Genomic DNA, 20165 nt, shown 5'->3' with positions numbered 1-20165 from the left:
TGGGAATCTGAGCGCGACGCTCTCGGAAGTTTGAGTGCGTCTCAGAAGGCATTCCTCCACTTCGGGAGGCACAACTGCCTGACGTGTCACCCCGGCTGGGGCCCACGCAAGACGGGGGTGGCATCCTCAGTGGGCGGCTGCTAACTGACGTGAGGCGAGGCGACCCTGGAAGGCTGAAACTTCCTGGCTTCTCCGCCTCGGACCAGAACCACCGCGTCTCCCCGTCTTCACGCGGCAGGAACTGCGCCCCCCCGGACCCCTTCCCCCGCCGCCCCCAGCCCGGGCTTTCTCTCAGCGACAGCGAACCCCGTTCCACGCACGCTCCCGCCGCCGCCGTCCTCCGTCCCCGAGCCTCGCGCCCGCCCTGGCCGTCGCGCGTGTCCTCACGGCGTCTCCCCCCCCCCTTCCCCGACCCGCCAGCCCTTCTGCCGGTGTCGCCGCGCGGGTCGCCGCGGAAGGAGCCGGGAGCGCGCGCCGCGGCTGAGAACGTGCGCGAGACGCACAGCCCCGCGCCGAGCGCCGGAAGGAGGCGGCCGGGCCTCGCGCGTCGCGCGCGCCGCCCCCGCCCCTGCGCCGCGACCTTGCTCGCGCGCGCGCACTAAGGCGCCGCCGCCGCCGCCGCCGCCGCCGCCGCCGCCGGGGCTGCTGCTCCGGCTGCTGCAGGAGGCGGCGCTGGCTGGCGGCTGCGCTCGCTCCAGTCGGCGAGCGGAGGAGCGAGCGAGCGTGTGTGTGTTTTTTAAAGATGGCCGGAGCGGCGGCGGCGGTGGCCGCGGGAGCAGCAGCTGGAGCCGCCGCGGCAGCGGGGTCGGTGTCGGCTCCGGGTCGGGCCTCGGCGCCCCCTCCGCCTCCGCCCGTGTACTGTGTGTGCCGGCAGCCGTACGACGTGAACCGCTTCATGATCGAGTGCGATGTCTGCAAGGACTGGTTCCACGGCAGGTAAATAAACCCCCTCAGCCCCGCCGCCGTCGCCCGAGGCCACCGGCCAGCCTCCTCCGCCGCCGCCGTCGCCTGTGCCTCCCTCGGGCTGGGCCGCCGCGTCGCGCCCCACGTCCCGAAACCCGGGCGCTGAGTCCCCGGGCCGGGCGGAGGCGAGAGCGGGGGGCCCCCGCCTGCCGGGCAGGCTGCGGAGCGGAGCCGGTGGGCTCGGCCGGCCCGGGCGAAGAGTCGCCACAACAAACAGGAACAAAGGGGCCAGCGGAGAAGTTGGCAGGGGAAGCCCGGGCGAGGGGACGCGGCGGGCGGCGCGGCTCTGGTGACGGCGGAGCGCAGGCAGGCCCGCAGCTCATCGCCCCCCACTGCCCTGGCTGCCGCCGGGCGCAGTGTCCCGGGCTCCCGCCGCCCCGCGCCTGCCCTCGCCTGCTGCCGCGCCTGCTCCGCTTCCGGGCGGCCGCCGCTCGGTCCGGCCGCGCGTCGCCCCCGCCGCGGGTCCCGTCGCGCCCCCTTCTCTCTTTATCAAACTTCCTCGGGCGGCGGGACGGGGCGGCGGGACTACGGCGCGGGGCGGCGAGTAAACAGAGCAACAGATGAGGAGGCACTCGCCGCTCGCGAGGTGCGGGGCCCCGTCACGGCGCAGTTTGCCTGGCCGCCGGCCCAGCCCGCAACACACCCCCCTGCGGCCGGGGGGCGGGCGACCCGGGTCGGGGCACGTCGCCGCAGATCCTCCCCGGCGTCGCCGTGGCGTCGCACCTCAAACTTTACATTGAGTGCGGTCTCCGGCGACACCGGGACGGCCCGCAGCGGTGGCCCGGGCGCCGGGGCCAGCCAACTTTGGGGCGGTGCGGTGGCGGACGCTGCCCTCGGACGCCGCCGCCGCGCCGCGGGTTTGACGTTTCGGGAGAGCTCGGGCCGCCTCCGCAGCCAGGCCGCCGACTCGTGTGTTTTGTAATCAAAGTGTGAGGCTAATAAAGGGCGGCGCCACAGCCTCTTGACTCCGGCGTGGGAGGGATTCGCAGGCATTTAAACAAAGAAACTAGTTGGGGTTGGGCTCCCAAAGTCCTTATTTGGGTGTTGTGGCAAAGCCTGCGGTCACCTTTAGGTGAGGCAGGTTTTCTGGGCGCCGTAGGATGTTGTATCTTGACAACAGCCCGCTTGGGAGTTATCGCTGATATGGTGACTGTGGTTGTAGGAAGTATCCTTTGATTGACAGGAGGGCATTTAAATACAACCCCCGCTCCCCCTCCCCAATTTTACAGAAACATTGCACCACCAGGCCAGATGCGTTAGTCTCCCTCTACTGGTCTTGGGAGAGAAAACCGTTGATGTTACAGGGTTCTTTTCAGTGGTGATGACTAACTACTAGGTAGAGTTTGACTTAATTTTCAAGTACAGTTAAATTTACTGAGTTTTAAAGTTAGGTGTCCCTAACAATAGATAGCACACACAAAATTGCCTCTTTAAAAGAAGGGTAACGTACTCATTTTTGTGTAAAGGCAAACTCGAGCAGTCTGACAAAAGGTGAAGGGTATTGTCAGGCCTCTTAATAAATGTTTTCCTATATTTTGATTATTCACAAAGGTGAAATTTGTAGGTATCAGACCTTACTGAGTCTATCTATGCCTACATTCTCCACTTCTACAACATTTCAAGCAACCAGAGAAGACTATCCAACATTAAATTCTAAAAAGAATTAGTTTCAATTTCTGAAAGGTTGAAGTTTCCAGGGGATGATTTGATGGAAAATATGCCCCGTTGTGTAATTCATGGATCTGATAGCTTAATAAGTTATAGATTTGAAGTTATTAAAGCTAATGTTATTGTAAGGTGTGTGCTGGGGAGTCGACCTCAGGTGCTCATGCTTGTGCTGCAAGTGTGCAAGCACTCACACACACCCACCACACATACACACACAAACACACACACACACATACACACACGCCAGTTTTTTGAGACAGCGAGTCTCTGTATAGACCTGGCTATTCTGGAGGCATCATAGATCAGGCCTCCAACTTGGAGATCTGCCTGCTTCTGCCTCCTGAATGTTGGGACTAAAACCATGTACCACCATGTCCAGCTGCACTTTTTGGTCTTAAATTAGGTGTCTTAATGCTAGAGCATGATAAACCTAAGGTGTTTCCTAACCATTTATGTTACACATTTAAGTACCAATTTGCAAACAGGAGTTGAAGAGGCAATAAAGAGGGCAAGTATCTTCTCATTGTCACACATATGTGGAATCTCATCTGTGGAGGTGACTCAGGTGACCACTAATCTTTCGATACGTTAAAGTGGTTCACATGACTAACTAAAAAAGTTATTCATACTGCCACATCCCTTAAAAGTGGTATCTTTTTAGTAAGTCTAATTTTTAAATACTGATAATTTAGAATATATTTGCCTTTCCTATGATTGATATTTATTCTAATTAGTCATTTTTAAACACAGTGAAGTGTTACTTACGTATTAATTACTGAGCATTTCTGTACATGAGAATTGGTCCCTAAAGAACCCTCAGGTTTCCAAAAATGGTCCATCTGAAGAGGGAGGAAGATAAAGAGTCTTTACATGGGTGATTTCTTTCTATTTTTCTTTATCTCTTCTAAAATGTGTTGTTATTGTGTGTTATGATGTGTGTGTTCTAGGGGTGGGACTCAGACTGTCAGGCTTGCATGGCAAGCAGCTTTACCAGGCATATCTATTGTCTGGGGACCCCAAAAGTTGTCTTTATTTCTTCTGACAAAGAAGCAAGGGCCTTCCTTGATGCAGCTAGGCTGCAAGGCGACTAGAACAGCTTCCTCTCAGGTTGAGACCGTTGAGCTTTGATGCATCCTTGGTTCAGGAGTTCCCATCCCTTAGCCAGCCCAAGCCTTTTTGCAAGGGAGAGAATAAGAGGATGCTTAACTATCAGGCTGTAATGTATAATAGATACCCTGGGGTCAGTGAGCTGAGAGATGGGCAGGGTTTTCCTAGGGAATTTCTTTCAAATTTAAAGATAGGCTCTTCCTGCAGTCCTGATGGAAGTCCTCCTGGGGCTGCTCCATGACTTTAATAATGCTTTGAAAGCATCCCACGAAAACTACATCATTGTTCTGGGTCAGTTGTACCAAAATGGTGTGTCTTGTTTAGAATTAAACGCTTATATATCTTTATAATCGCTTATATATCTTTATAATTCTTTAGATTTTACAAGAGCAGTGTATTACGGGAAATTAAAAAGCATAGAGAAATATAAATAATTTGAGAGTCCCTATCTTTCATGGATAACTAGTATTTAATGTTTGAGGTATGATTTTTTTAAAAACAAAATTGGAATTTGTTTTATGTATTGTTACATTTTTAACTAGTGTGTAATTTTTGTCATATTTTTAATGCTATTTGAAATTTTTTTAGTGGCTGTATAGTATTTTTTGCCATGTAGTGTTTAATTCCACAGAATCATAACATTTGAAAGTAATTTTCCTGTTGTTATTACTTTTTTACTACTTGCATTTATTAATGGTGATACGATTTATACTCTTTTTAACCAAAATTTTGTGGATATTTCTGTTTCCTTAGATTAACTCAAATAGACAACCTGGCTTATGCTAAGTATTCAGTAAGAAATTCCTTGAAAAAAATTGATGTTAGAAGGCACAGTTGTTTTTTGAAATGTCTTTGCCAGGTTGTATTCTGAAATGTTACTCAGTTTTTTCTTCACCAGTGCCCGTTTTAGTTCCCTGTGTCTTTGACAATATAAAGTGTTACTTTCTTTATCGAACAAACAACTTTGGCAATTTGTAAATAAGTGAATATTACTTAAAAAAGCCTTGGGCTTAATAGATAATAGGGGAACACAAATTTGAGACTAGTCCAGTCTACTTAATGAAACTGTCTAAAAACAAAACAAAAAGATAAAAAAAATCCTTACCAAAAAATAGTATGCAAAAAATGGTTTTTAACTGTCCTCAAACTAAAACAACCCAAATATTAACAGTAAATTGCACGAATTTTGTATTTTAATAAAGTAGAATAACACTTCAGCAATAAAAAGAATACAACATGGACGAAACTCACAGATATAGAGTTGAATGTAAAAAGGTAGAAATGAAATAAATTCTGCTTTTAATCCCAGCACTTGAGAGGCACAGGCGGGCAGAGCTCTGTGTGTTGTAGGCCAACTGGTCTACATATCAAGTTCCAGTCCAGTCAGGGCAAATCGTGAAACTCTGTCCTCAAACAAAAGTACAACAAAATGTTTTTAAAGTGAAGAATTGTCCAGTTTGGCAGGTGACAAATAACATTCAGGTTGTTGGTAATGCTGCTTCCCTGTGATGTGGAAAGCCTTGTGTCCATGACACTGACTAAGTGCTGATTCAGAGGGAAGGAATCCAATCAATATCCTGAGTGTGGACCCTGCGAAATCTAGGAAGAGTCAGAATACCCGTTTGGAGAGTAGAAGAGATCACTGCCTGGTTTTGTAGGCAGGTCTAGTACTTTGAATTTTACTTTTGTTTTTGTTTGTTTTGTCTTTTTAATACATGGTTTTCCTGTGTAGCCCTAACTGTCCTGAAGTCCTGAAACTCCTGTAGACCAGCCTGGCCTCGAACTCAGCAGAGATCCATCTGCCTCTGTCTCCTGAGCACTGGGATTAAAGGCATGCGCCACTACTGCCTGGCTTTGATTTTACTTTTAAACAAATGGTTTGCTTTGGATTGAGGTATCGAGGAAGTTGACAACCTTTTATAAGGATTATTCTTGGTCTTGGGCATATCTGAGGATCCCTGCATTTGATTCCCTGCTCTGGAGGAGAATGATTCTGCTTGTACATCAAAATAGACTGGAGGTGGGTGAAGGTAAAGCTAGGGAGACTACTAAGGCTCTTGTAATAATAAATAGCATGCTTTACATGGTTGAGTCAGTTTGAGTAATATATGAGTGTTTTGTGTGTGTGTGTGTGTGAGGGGGGGGGGAGGGAGGGAAGGATACTGGGGACTGAACCTAAGGCCTTGGCCATGCAAGGCAAGTCTTTACCATAATCTATATCCCCAGCCCTCTTTACTTTTTGAGACAGGGTCTCACTAAGTTGCCTGTGCTAGCCCTGAATTTTTTTTTTTGTAACCTAGACAAACCTTGTACTTGTGATCTTCCTGCCTTAGCCTCCTGAGTCTTATATTATTTTTGTCTTTTATTATTATTTAATAATAAATGTCTTAGATTATTTTTCCCCTTGATGTTGAATGGAGAACTTTGTACATGAGAATAGAAGAATTTTATTGGGTAATATGGTTGAATGAGCAGTTCTCATGTTATACAGAGCCTCAGGAATTCACCAGAAACATACTGGATGGTTTTAATCAGTCCTATTCGCAGTTTGATTACAGTAGACCTTTAACCCATCTAATTCTCACACCTTGGATAAGTGTTATTATTGTCCCCCATTTTGCACTTTAGGAATCCAAGGGATAGAGAGTTAAATTACCTTCCCACGATTGTACAACAAGGTGAAATAGTATCTGATCTCACATAGCTCTGGGTCACTAGCAGTCCTAGGTTGTCTCTGTGGCTGTGGATAGTCCAGGAGCAGGTTTGTCTCTGCTGGTGATGGAATACACACACATTCCAGAGGGAGATACCTGTAGGCATCTTACTTTCTTGATTCTTGCATTTCTCTCTTTATCTCTATCTCTTTATCTCTCTTCCTTCTGTCCACCCACCCACCCATCCATCCATCCACCCACCCACCCATCCATCCATCCACCCACCCACCCACCCACCCACCCACCCATCCATCCATGTGTACAGTGTGCTGCCTAAATGTATGCCTGCACCACCAGATTCTTTCTTTCACTTACTTGCTTGTCATTCGTTCATTCATTCATTCATTCATACATTCATTTATTTATTATGTGTGCAGTGTTTTGCCTAGAAGAGGTCACCAGACCTCATAGATGGTTGTGAGCCACCATATGGTTTCTGGGAATTGAACTCAGGACCTCTGGAAAGAGCAGCCACTGCTGTTAATCTCTGAGCCATTTTTCCTGCCCCTTTCTTGATTCTTTTAAGAAAAGATTGAGATGGCTCTAGTGGTAAAGAGCTCATGCTCTTGAAGGAGACACGTTAGGTTCCTAGTAGCTGTGTTGTATGGCTTACAGCTGTCTAATAACTCTAACTCCAAGGGTTTGACTTCTGGGCATCCCTACACACTTGCATGCAGACACACACACACACACAAATAAAAAAAATATTTTTAAGTGAAATATGTTAAAATTGTAAATGTCTTGGGGACAGACTATTAACAAAATATTGGAAGCTTTCCTCATTTAACTCTGCTTTTAGTTTTTATAAATTAATTTCTTTTTGGAGAATATTTAGCTTTTAAATTTTTTTTTTTTTAAATAGGAGTTGCCAGAGGTAGGTGAATTTCTGAGTTCAAGGTCAGCCTGGTTGCAGGCTAGCCTAAGCTACATAATGAGACCCTGTCTCTACCCCCTCCCCCCCCCAAAAAAAAAACACCAAAAAGAAAATTAGGGGTTGGGGATATGGGTATGGTGGCTTACACCTATAATTCTATCACCAGGCATTAAATTCAAGGCTAGCCTGGCCACGTTAGACTTTGTCTCAGCTCCTACTCCCTAAGTGCCTCCTCTCACAAAATAGGGATTGGAATTGTTTTTAAAAATTGTTATGTAGACACTATCTTAATGATGAAGTCTTGGTTTAATATAAACCTAAGTGAGGGTTTATCTCCCCATAAGAGGACAAAAGCCAAATTACTGGACTTTTTGGCCACTTTTTGATTTTTTTTACTTCATTTTGGGTGGGAGTGGGACAAGGTGTTGCTGTGCTTGTCATGATCTTTCTGCTGTAGCCTTCTGAGTGCCAGGGCAACTCCTTTCCTTGATAGGACAGTTTAGTCATAGGGGAGATAGATAGACTTTTCTCATTAACCCTATTGGGTTTGTTTTAACTATTAGCGTGGGGCTGGCTTCTGCTTGTTTACTCTTTAGTCTCCAGTGTTCTGGGGTTAAATTGAGTTTTCTGCTCCTTTTCTTTTCGAAGTGAAATGGAGGACTTGAGACAGGGCAGAACAGGTGTACAGGAGTCTGCCAACAAGAGCTTTGGTAATTTCAGGCACAGAAACTTGGATTGTTTGCACAGTTTTTGAACAGCTGGTGGGTGCTGCTCTACAGTCTGGCTGTTAAGGCTTTATAGTTCTTTATAGACACTGCCTTTTATTTCTGTAGTCATCGTTACTTTTCTATTAAAGATAGCTCACCTTCTATATCCAATATAGTGTGATTTAGATTTAATGCTGATTTATGATTTTTATGTTTCTGTGTAATCCCTGGTCTCCCCTCTTACCCCCCTCCTTTTTAAAATTTTTTTTTATTTTTTTTTTATTTTTAGTGTTTTGTGACAGCCTGCCTCTGCTTCCCCATGCAGGAAGTAAAGCTGAGTGCCACCATGGCCAGTACCCTGGTCCCATTTTTATGGAGAATAATGTTTAGAAATCAAGGCCTGTTTGGCTGTAGACTTGACAGTATGTCTAGGCTTTCTCGTGGACATAACTAGGAAATACAACATCATCCACATATGTGAACCTCTATTTCTAGACCTGCCTGCCTATATACAATAAAGACCACAAGTTTTCGGGGTGGCGCTTTATAGACTAACAGCACAGGACTCCTTTTAGTTTTTTTCCTGTTCCAGTCTTAATTTTTTTTTTGTCCAATAGTGGGAAGCTCAGTTCTTATCTACAACTTTGTGTGTGTGTGTGTGTGTGTGTGTGTGTGTGTGTGTGTATTTTGAGACAGGATTTCTCTGTGAGATATTTGCTAGGTTGCATTTTTTTATATAGTTGCCTTTAGCTTCACAACATGTAGTGAAAAATATTGTATAGCTTTATTTTTATTTTTTTTAGTCATGTAAATTTTTTTAAGATTTTTTTTTATTTATTATGTATACAGTGTTCTGTCTGCATGTATGCCTGCATGTCAGAAGGGGACACCAGATCTCATTTGTTGTAAGCCACCATGTGGTTGCTGGGAATTGAACTCAGGACCTCTGGGGATAACAGCCTGTCTTTTTAACCGTTGAGCCATCTCTCCAGCCCCATGGAAAACATTACTAAAAGGTCCTGAGAAGTCAGAGTTATATGAGAGATAAACTCAGAAATATTGCTAACTCTTTCATTTCTTTCTCCTTTCTAATCCTTTCCTAGCCACCCTTGTAAGAAGTCACTTTGTTTTGTGTTTTCCTTTGAGACAGGGTCTCACTGTGTAGTCCAGGCTGGCCTTGAACTCATGGAGATCCATCTCTGATCTCAGTAATTGGGAAACTGAGACAGGTGGACTCTATTAGTTCAATCCCAACCAAGGATACATAGTGAGCTCCACCCCAACCCTCCAATGTGTATATGCTATCACTCCCAGCCCTAGGATATTAAAATTGGTTATAAAGGGTTTTTTTTATACTTTATGTATATGATATGTATGAGTGTTTTGCCTATGTGTATGTATTTGCATGCCTGGTCCCTTGGAAGCCAAAAGGGACATTGTGGTCCCCTCTACCCTGAACTGGAGTAAACAGTTGTGAGCTATTATGTGGGTGTTGGGAACTGAACTCATGTCTTCTGCAAGAGTATCAAGTGTTATTAACTGATGAGCCACATTTCAACCTCATTTTTTAAAGAGAAGGTTTCATGTGTCCTAGTTTGACCTCAGACTTACTATGTAGCTGAAGATGGCTTTGAACTTTTGTTCTGTCTAGCTCCACCTGCACCACACCTGGTTTAGGTGGTGCTGGAGATTGAACCCAGGGCTTTGCACATACCAGGCAAGCATTCTATTAACTGAGCTGTGTCACTAACCCTGGTTTATCTTTTTTGCATGTGATATGCAAGATGTGCTTTCTTGTATTCATGCATGCTTGTGATGAGGAATGAACTTAGGGCTTCACAAATTCAAAACCCATTATTGTCTACCAATGGGCAACATCTCCAGCCCTGGTGTGTGTAAGCATGCCTGCAGAGATCCGATGACTTGTGGTATTGGTTCTCTTCCTTCCACTATGTGGGTTCCAGGGATTGAACTCAGTTGGTCAGGCTTTTGAGGCCTTGACACGAGTCACCTTTACAGCCCTGTTTCATTTTATTTTTGACACGCTTGGAATCAAGCCAGAGTCTTGTACATACTGTGCATGTTCTTTTGTTCTTTGGCTTTTTTTCTTTCATTCATTCATTCTTTCTTTTTCTTTTCTTTGCAGTGTAAGTTTCCATGTTTAGTTTGAAGGGGGTTTCTTTTTTATTTTTTAAATCTCTGTGACCACGTAACTCATTTATGTGGATCGTTTGGTTCTTTTTCTACTTCTTTGTTGTACGTGGGCATTTAAGTTTTTCACAGTGTTTTTTTAACTAACACTACTACAGTAACAACCTTGTGCATATGTATGTTTTTATGTTGTTGGAGATATTTCTTTAGTTAGATTGTCAGTAATGGTAAATGGAGTCACAGCTGTAATCTCAGCTACTTGGGAGGCAGAAGCAGGATCAAGGTTGCCAGTCTGAGCAACTGAGTCAGATTCTTCTCAAAACAACAAAATTTTTAAAGCGACTAAGGTGGGCTCTGAGTTCAATCCTCAATGCTATACTACCACGACCATCACTCCTATCCCCAAGAAAATAATGCGTACATTGTTTATTAGTACTGCTTCACTCCTTCCTAGTGATCATCAGCATTGTGTATGGGTCTCACTGTGTAGCCCAGACTAGTTTAAAACTCTATTTAGCCCAGAGTGACTTTGAACTGAGATCATCCTGACTATCAGAGTACAAGTATGTGCCTCCATGCCTGGCCTCTGCCTGCTTTTAAGATCTCTTGGTATGTTAGGGGTATTAGTCCTGTGTGGCAGTTATGAATAGCCTCTTCCTGTGTTCAGCTGTCTGGTGCTTGGTTATGGTGATTTTTCGAGCTACGAAAACATAGGTTTAAGTTATGTAGTTACAATCTTTTCTCTTAATTGGCTCTGGAGTTTGAGTTATCCTTTTTCTATCCAAGGTTAAAGAATTTTTACTTTTTCTTTTCTAATACTGTATAGTTCAATTTTTTTATATTTATTTATTATGGATACAACATTCTGTCTGTGTGTATGCCTGCAGGCCAGAAGAGGGCACCAGACCCCTTTATAGATGGTTGTGAGCCACCATGTGGTTGCTGGGAATTGAACTCTGGACCCTTGGAAGAACAGGCAATACTCTTAACCTCTGAGCCATCTCTCCAGCCCCTAGTTCAATTTTTTTAAGCATTCAGATTTTCTTTTTTAATAAAAAATAGTCTGTGGTATGCCCCAAGCATATTTGGTATCAATAGTATAAAATTATACTATAATTTAATTTTTTTCTAAATTGTTAATTTAAAACTCCATATTGGGAGAGTAGAGAGATGGCTCAGCTCTTAAGATCACTTGCTGCCCAGAGGGCCCAAGCTCTGTTCCAAGCCCCCATGTCAAGCAGCTCACAACCATTATAATTTTGGCTCTAGGAATTCTAATACCTCTGGCCCCCACAGGCACCTGTATTCACATGCACACACTCACACCTACAAATAATAATTAAAAATAATGAAAACAAAGCTTTAAGAAATCCATATTGGGGCTGGAGACATGGGTCCAGTGATTAAGAGTACTTGCCTTTCTTGCAGAGGACCAGCGTTTAGTTCCCAGCCCCCACTGTGGCATCTTACAACTGCCTGTAATTCCAGGAGATCTGATGCCCTCTCCTGGCCTCTATGGACACCAGGCATGCATGTGGTAAACAAACAAACATACATACATACATACATACATACACTCACACATACCCATAAAACAAACAAACAAGTAAATAATATACAAATATTATATACAAATAATATACAAATAGATCTTTTAGAAAGTTCATATTGACCTCAGTGGTTTGAAATGCCCAAATCCTTGCCAATCAATGTATATGGCTGAAAATTTCATGTATGGTTGATTCTTATTTATTTATTATGTATACAGCATTCTGCCTCCATGTATGCCTGCATGCCAGAAGAGGGTGCCAGATCTCATTACAGATGGTTGTGAGCCACCATGTGGTTGCTGGGAATTGAACTCAGGACTTCTGGAAGAGCAGCCAGTGCTCTTAACCTCTGAGCCATCTCCCCAGCCCCTTGATTCTTTTTCTATACATCCTATTCCACTGTTCTGTTTGTTTCTGGACCAGCAAAAAACTGTTCAAATTATAAGGGCTTTTAATAGTATGTTTTAAAGACTGCTAAGGCCAAACTTGTCCTCATAGTTCTTTGTCTTCAATGGACTGTTCCTTACAGATTTAATTTTCTATGTGAACTTTAGTATTAACTAGCCTAAATTTTAATCTTAAAAAAGACTTACTTTTAATCCCAGCACTCGGGAGGCAGAGGCAGGTGGATCTCTGAGTTCGAGGCCAGCCTGGTCTACAAGAGCTAGATCCAGGACAGGCTCTAGAAACTACAGGGAAACCCTGTCTCAAAAAAAAAGAGACTTACTTATTAAATAGATATATGTGTATTTCTGTATCTGTATGATATATATGTATGTGCTCAAGGAGACCAAGAGAGGGGGTGAGGTTTCTCTGGAGTTGGAGTTACAGGTGGTTGTAAACAGTCCAGTGTGGGTGCTCAGAACTGAACGTGGAAAGAGCAGCATGCTTCTATTAAGCCATCTCTCCAGGTGTATACTGTCATACCTAGCTCAGTGCATTTTTAAACTTGATCTAGGATGGTAGTCTAGCCTAGCACCTCCTAATCTATTTAACATGTCTGCTTTGTTTCAGTTGATACATATTTTGTAGGGATTGACTGTGGGGCCTGTGTAGATAGATCTGAGTAGGGAATGCTGAATTATATATAAAAAATATTAGCTGTATGGAGCCTAAAGTTTAATTATAGTTACAGTTTTCATAGAAAGTGGTTGTGAATAGACATTGTACTAACCACTCTGGTAGAGTTTTAGATTAATAGTCCCCCAGTGCCATTCCCTGCCAAACTGGCTGCAAAAGAATCACCTAGGGACCTTGTTAAGAATAAAGATTATTGGCCTACCAATTAACTGTCCCCTGTAGATTGAAGGTGGGGCTTAGGAATGTGGTTTTCTGTATGTATGTATGTGTGAATACATGTTCGTGTATGTCTCTCTGTGTGTTTGTGCCTGTTGTTGATGTTGGGTATCATTCTCAACCCTTCCTTTTCTTATTTTTTAAGACAGGCTCTCTCACCGGAGCTTGCCAGTTCAACTAGACTGGCTGGTCAGTGAGCCCTAGGGTGGCTGTCTCCACCCCTCAGCACTGGAATTACAGTGTGTGCCATGGTGCCTAGCCTTTTTTGTAAACCTGGGTTCTTGGGGTGGTGGTATCTAACTCCAGTCCTCGTGCTTGCATGTTAAGCACTTCACATACTTATCTCCCACCCCTTCTTTTTTTTTTTTTAATAAGCAGTGCATAGGCAAGTGTTAGTTCAGTAGGCTGTCTTAGTGAAAAGTAGTTCTCCTCCTTCATTCTACATCCATCCGATTTTCTCTTCTAGATATTTCAGAACTGCTATCAGTTATTGCAGATCCTTACACACACACAGGTGTGGGGACGTAGTAGGACTGCACCTGATTTTGTTGCTTTTCTTAGAGATCTCATGTCTCCTATAGAACGTCTTCCTTGGAAAGGCTGCCTAGTGGCAATTGGAAAAGATCCACAGGGGATTCTAATGGGTTATGGGCGTTAGGAGGCACAGTGTGAGGGTTATAGCAGTTAGAAACAGTTTTGTTTTAATTTAATGTTAATTCCCTAAATCTTGAATTTCACAAGGAACTGTAGTCATTAAGCATTTTGTAAATTTCTAGATTTATACAAACTTTTATATTTTTCTTTTCTTGCTAATGATTAGGTGGAAACGATCAGTCAAAAATACGTGATCGGGGGCTGGAGAGATGGCTCAGAGGTTAAGAGCATTGCCTGCTCTTCCAAAGGCCCTGAGTTCAATTCCCACCAACCACATGGTGGCTCACAACCATCTGTAATGGGGTCTGGTGCCCTCTTCTGGCCTATAGGCATATACACAGACAGATTATTGTATACATAATAAATAAATATAAAAAAAATACATGATCGAGGCCGGACAGTAGTGCCACACGCTTTTTTTTTTTTTTTTTTTTTTTTTTTTTTTTTTTTTTTTTTTTTTTTTTTTTTTTTTTTTTGGTTTTTCGAGACAGGGTTTCCCTGTAGTTTCTAGAGCCTGTCCTGGAACTAGCTCTTGTAGACCAGGCTGGCCTCGAACTCACAGAGATCCGCCTGCCTCTGCCTCCCGAGTGCTGGGATTAAAGGCGTGCGCCACCACCGCCCGGCTTGCCACACGCTTTTAATCCCAGTACTTGGGAGGCAGAGGCAGGTGGATATCAGTGAGTTCTGAGGCCACCCTGGTTTAAAAAGTTCCAGTACATTCAGGGCTACGCAGAGAAACCCTGTCTCAAAAAAACAAAAACAACAACAAAACATGATTAAGGGGCTCAGAGGTTAAGAGCACTTGCTATTTTTGCAGAGGACCCAAGGTGGCTATAATCATCAGTAACTCCAACTCCAGGGGATTTGACACTCTATGTAGCACGAGTAATAAAAACCCAGAGGCAGATATTGGGGTTCAACCTAAAGATCAAAAAAGCAAAGCAGCCGAGCCACTGAAGAGCTCTTACCTCTTTTAAATCTTTAGACTGATCGAGAGCGAGTTCCTGTCTCATCCTGCCTTATAGTCCTCTCTAGTGCTGGGGTTAAAGCTGTGCACCACCACTGCCCAACCCCTGTGGCTAACTAGTGTGGCTGCTGGAATTAAAGGTGTGTGCTACCACTGTATGGCTCACTAGTCTGGCTGCTTTGCATTGGTCTTCAGACAAGTTTTATTTATTAGAACACAAATAATATCTACTATAACCCTATTCTGGTCTCTACAGGCTTGTACACCACACACAAGGAAAAAATGGAAATTAGGGGCTAGAGAGATAACTCAGCAGTTAAGAACACTTACAGCTCCTCCAGAGGACTTGGGTTTTGGTTCCTACTGCTCACAACTGTCTAACTCCAGTTCTAGGGAATCCAGTGCCCTCTTCTGGACTTTAGGCATTGCACACACATGATGCACATGTACTCATGCAGACAAAATACCCATACATGTAAAATCTTTAAATAATTATATTTAAAAACACATAACGGAGTTGAGCTTATAGACACCTGCTTACCATCCCAGATAGAATTTGATAAATGTAGAATCAGGAATTCAGGGCATATCTTATCTCAGTTACATAAAACCAAAAACCAAAACCAAACATACTAAAATGTATGAAATCAGCAGCATGAAAGAGGCATCTTGTGGCGGAATCAGTTATGAACAAGGTTTTTCAGCCTTCGGGCTCTGTTGTTTACTTTATGTTATTGCAGGAGGTGTGTATAGAGATGGGTTAGACAGAAGATGGCAGAGGACAGGTGGTAAATTATACCACAAATCTGCTCTACAAAACATTTCTTGCACTGTAATACCAACATGTAAGAGATTCTTATATTCATATCTCTGTTAATGACTTAACTATCCTCTCCATTCACTGTGACCATGGTTAAAGCAGAGGGAGGATTATTAGCTTAAGGGGTAGAATGACTAGTGGGAAGACGACGGGGCTGTGAAAAGCAGTAGAACTTTGTGGCTACTTTGGAAATGTTTCCTCCTCTGGAGCATGGGTATTATTACCTTCATAGAGAATAGTTTATTCATAAGCTCCATTGCCAGTTGTATTGGTTGGTCTGTGCGCTCAGTGCCATACAGAGACAACCAAACAGGCAGCACATTCTTCATGCTCAACAAGCAAATAGTTAAGGTATCAACATATGAATCATCCTATTGTCACATACTCATCATAGAATAATATCAGTAGAATTGTGTCAGCAGTATTTTCAGCTTTTAAGAGAATATTTTATATCAAAATTCATTTATTGTTTTTTCACCCCCCCACACACACATTTTCTTTCATTTTCTTTGTCGTTTCCTTTTATATTGTCTTTTGTTTATCACCTTCATTAGTGAAGATGGTTGTAACTAGTTGGGAAGTTGTGGGACACTTGGAAACATGAACCCAGCTGTTAAAGGTAAGGAAGTGTTTCATATTCTGAGAAATTGTGAAATGGGAGTTTAGTTTGCAGTATGCCCATAACTGTTCTAAGACCTAACCTGATTCCAGAATTGAAATAAGATGAAACTGTAAAGGATCTTCTATAATGTGGAGTTGATTGACTACAAAGGTTATTTCTTTTCTTCTGTTGATGTTAGTGTGGGGGCTTTAGGGGCGTGGGATAACTCAGTCCTTCCTTCCTTGTTTCTTTCCTTCCTTCCTTCCTTCCTTCCTTCCTTCCTTCCTTCCTTCCTTCCTTCCTTCCTTCCTACCCACCTACCTACCTAAAGGATATTTATTAGAATGGTTTACAGGCTATGGTCCAGCTAGTCCAACAATAGTTGTCTATTAATGGAATGTCCAAGAATCCAGTAGTTGTTCAGTCCACAAGGCTGGATATTTTGGCTGGTCTTTAGTATATGCCAGAATCTCAAAGAAGCAGGCTGTAATGCCAGTGGAAGAATTCAGTTTTCACGCCGGGCGGCGGTGGCGCACGCCTTTAATCCCAGCACTCGGGAGGCAGAGGCAGGCGGATCTCTGTGAGTTCGAGGCCAGCCTGGTCTACAAGAGCTAGTTCCAGGACAGGCTCCAAAGCTACAGAGAAACCCTGTCTCGAAAAACCAAAAAAAAAAAAAAAAAAAAAAAGAATTCAGTTTTCAGTGAGAGTGAAAGCAAGCAGGCAAACTTCCCTTTTCATGTTCTTTATAAAAGCTGCCAGCAGAAGGTGTGGCCCAGATTAAAGGTATCTTCCCATCTCAAAAGATCTGGGTTAAAAATGATCTTCCCACTTCAAATTATTTAATTAAGAAAAAAAATTCCCTATAGGTATACATGGCCACTTGGATTTTAGTTAATTCTAGATGTAGTTAACTGATGTAGGTGGGTCCTCTGTTTTGTGTTGATTTCATTGGTTAATAAAGAAACTGCCTTGGCCATTTGATAGGCCAGCCCTTGGGTGGGTGGAGTAGATGGAACAGAATGCTGGGAGGAAGAGGGAAGTGAGGCAATCGCCATGCCTCTCCTCTCTAGGTCAGTCGCCATGAAGCCAGCCACCAGGTCAGACATGCTGAATCTCTCCCGGTAAGCCACCACCTTGTGGTGCTACACAGATTATTAGAAATGGGTTAAGCAAGATGTGAGAGTTAGCCAATAAGAGGCTAGAGCTAATGGGCCAGGCAGTGTTTAAAAGAATACAGTTTCCGTGTAATTATTTCGGGTAAAGCTAGACGGGTGGGAAGTGGCGGGCCTGCAGCTCTCATTACTACAGTTAACAACCAGGAATAGCCATCACAGGGTCAAAGGACGTTGGATTCCTTAGAACTGGAGTTACATGTGGTTGTGAGCCATTGGATGTGGATGCTGGGAACTGACCCATCCTCTGCAAGAGCTCTAAGCACTTGTAATTGCTGACTCATTTCTTCAGCCCCAGGGCTGTTGAACCTTTGATATCCAGGTGAAAACTTGTACTGAACTAAAAAAATTAAAGTTATAAATTTCTCTACCACAACCTCTATCATCTGAAGAAAGATGAAAGCATTGATTATTTACGTAGAAGGATCCTTGATTTTATGCAATTTATTGCCTTTAGTATCAAATTGAGTGAAGTTTTAAAAACTATTACAACTTTGGCTTTTGGATAGAATCTGTGACTAGTTAATAACAAATGTTCCTGGGATCATTGTGGACATAGTACTGAGGAAAATCTTGGGAACTGAATTTAGGAAATAGCTTGGTCCTGAATGAATGGAAAGTGAGTCGGAAAATGTGGAAGACTGTTCTGTTGATGCTCATGTGATGTTCCATTCAGGAGGAAGAATTTGCTCTGGGTTTTGAAGGTGGCTAGGGTAAAGCTACTTGGTGACAAATGAAGAGAGGATTTGAAAAAGAGTACCGTCTGATGGAGTCCACGGTAGTGGTTCAGTCACAGCTCCAAGAGTAGAGAATGGAAATGGGTGCGTCGTCAAGGGGGGATGTTTGGCAGATCCTGGTGGATCGTGGTTAGTCGTTCATTCAGTTCTGTTCACATCAAGTGCCCTTCCCCACCGCCCAAAAGCCAACTAAGCAACAATTTCAGAAGATAAGACAATAGAAAGCGCTAAAGTTGTCATCACCCCACTCACCAAATGGCAGTGAAATTGTTCATTGATGGAAACTGTTCAGCAAAGGTCACATTGTCACCCCACAAGACGACCCCCCCACACAATGGTCTAGTAGACAGTGAATTCTCTGCTGTTAGGAAAGCTATTGTTATGGGAAGGTAAGTTTAAGAAGAGAAATAGAGAAGAGACTAAACGGTTTTGTGCCAGATTAAAAAACAGCCTTAAAACTTTGCTTCCAGAGCAGTGCATCACACGCGTCCTGCTGTCTTTCTCTTACCGTCTCTTAGAGAGCAGTGAGGAGGGTGGAGTAGATAGACTATGCTTGATGGAAAAGTGCGTTGGTTAAGAAACATGACATTTTAATTTTAAAGTTATATTTTGTATGATTAATTTAAATGGGCCTTTCCAGATTTATTCACTTACCAAATTTACTATTGTAAAGATATTCTCATTTATCTTAGATGTATTAGTTTTTGCCTGCCTGTATGAAAGTATACTGTTTACATGCGTGGGTGCCTACAGAGGAAAAGGGTGTCAGATTCCCTAGAACTGAAGTTACAGATAGTTGTAAGCCTCTGTGTTGATGCTGGGGGCCAAACCTAGGTCCTCAGCAAGAGCAGCTAGTGCTTTTAACCCAGCTGTCTCTCCAACACCCAAATTGACTATTTTTGATTTACCGAATTTGCTAAGTGTTGAAGTTTCTAAATCATTTTATGATGGAGGAGGGTCATCTGTCATGTGTTACTTTCATTGGTTAATAAAGAAACTGCCTTGGCCCTTTGATAGGTCAGAACATAGGTAGGTGGAATAGACAGAACAGAATTGTGGGAGAAAGAAAGCAGAGTCAGGCAGACGCCTCAGTCAGACGCCATGCCTCTCCTCTCCGAGACAGATGCAGGTTAAGATCTCTCCTGGTAAGACACCACCTTGTGGTGCTACACAGATTACTAAATATGGGTTAAAGCAAGATGTGAGAATTAGCCAATAAGAGGCTAGAGCTAGTGGGCCAAGCAGTGTTTAAAAGAATACAATTTGTGTGCTGTTATTTCAGGGCATAAGCTAGCCAGGCAGCTGGGAAGCAGCCTGCCGCTCCAACTATAATTTTAGGTGTGTTAGGTGATGAGAATTGCCAAAAGTAGAAGGCATCACTGGCATATTTTATTTTATGTTTTAATATATATTAATTTATTTTGTGCTTTTTTTTGAGACAGAGTCTCAGGTAACCCAGGTTGGCCTTGCACTCAATGTGTATCGAGGATGATCTTGCTCCTCCCTTCAACTGTGTTGATGCTAGTGTTAGTGCATCACTGCACTAGCTCACTGGCATTTGAGTAAAGCAGACAGATAAGGTGAGGTGGTAGTGAGAATTAGAAGCTGGAGAATTAGAGACTCATGGGTCTTTGAGAATTAATAGTCATGCTTTTCCTTAAATGTCTTTAACTAGTTGGAATATTCCTGCTGCCTCTTTTTCCTGGAGTGTTGTGGGAGTCAGGGCTGTTACACAGAGAAACCCTGTTTTAAAAAAAAAGAAGAAGAAAAAACGGTGGCGGGGGTGGGAGAAAGGGAGAGAGGACCTATACTTAATGAACCTCATTTTCAAAATCCAGGTAATCTGGCTTTGAGCTCTTGCACTGAATGCAGAGATAAGTCACATACATATAATTTATTTACAGTGATCTTTTATGTCCACCAGCTTCCCCCCCCCCCCCCTCTCTGTGTGTGTGTGTGTAAGACAGGTAAGATAGTGGAACTGGCTATAGAGACTAGGCTAGCGTAGAACTTTTGACAATCCTTCTGCCTCTGCCTCTGCAGTGTCCGGAGTAGAGGTGTGCACCATTATGCTCTGCTCTCACAGTTGAGTTAAGCTCTAGGGTTCACCTGAGTGTGTTCATGAGTACCACATACATGCCAGCTGCCCATAGAGGTCAGAAGAAGACATTGGATCTCTTGGGC

At 43.6% G+C, this 20165-nt stretch overlaps 1 protein-coding gene across 3 annotated transcripts in view; it reads left to right on the top strand.

The window, feature by feature from the left end:
* Positions 1 to 20165, top strand: part of Kdm7a (lysine demethylase 7A) — a 101829-nt gene that overhangs the window by 40374 nt on the left and 41290 nt on the right. Inside the window, exon 1 of one of the 3 annotated variants that reach the window (XM_038318525.1) lies at positions 633 to 936. The exons of 1 other annotated variant lie outside the window; for it this stretch is intronic. In XM_038318525.1, the coding sequence (XP_038174453.1) occupies positions 743 to 936 (194 nt within the window). In that variant the 5' untranslated portion in view covers positions 633 to 742. Of the gene's footprint in view, positions 1 to 632; positions 937 to 5646; positions 5759 to 20165 lie in introns of those variants that run through there. One more of the 3 variants, XM_038318528.2, reaches the window with a different exon arrangement.

Source organism: Arvicola amphibius, chromosome 2 (assembly GCF_903992535.2).
Source record: "Arvicola amphibius chromosome 2, mArvAmp1.2, whole genome shotgun sequence".
In the NCBI taxonomy this organism is placed as follows: domain Eukaryota; kingdom Metazoa; phylum Chordata; class Mammalia; order Rodentia; family Cricetidae; genus Arvicola; species Arvicola amphibius.
Note: the sequence above shows the minus strand (reverse complement) of the source record. Positions and strands in the feature narration are given on the sequence as shown.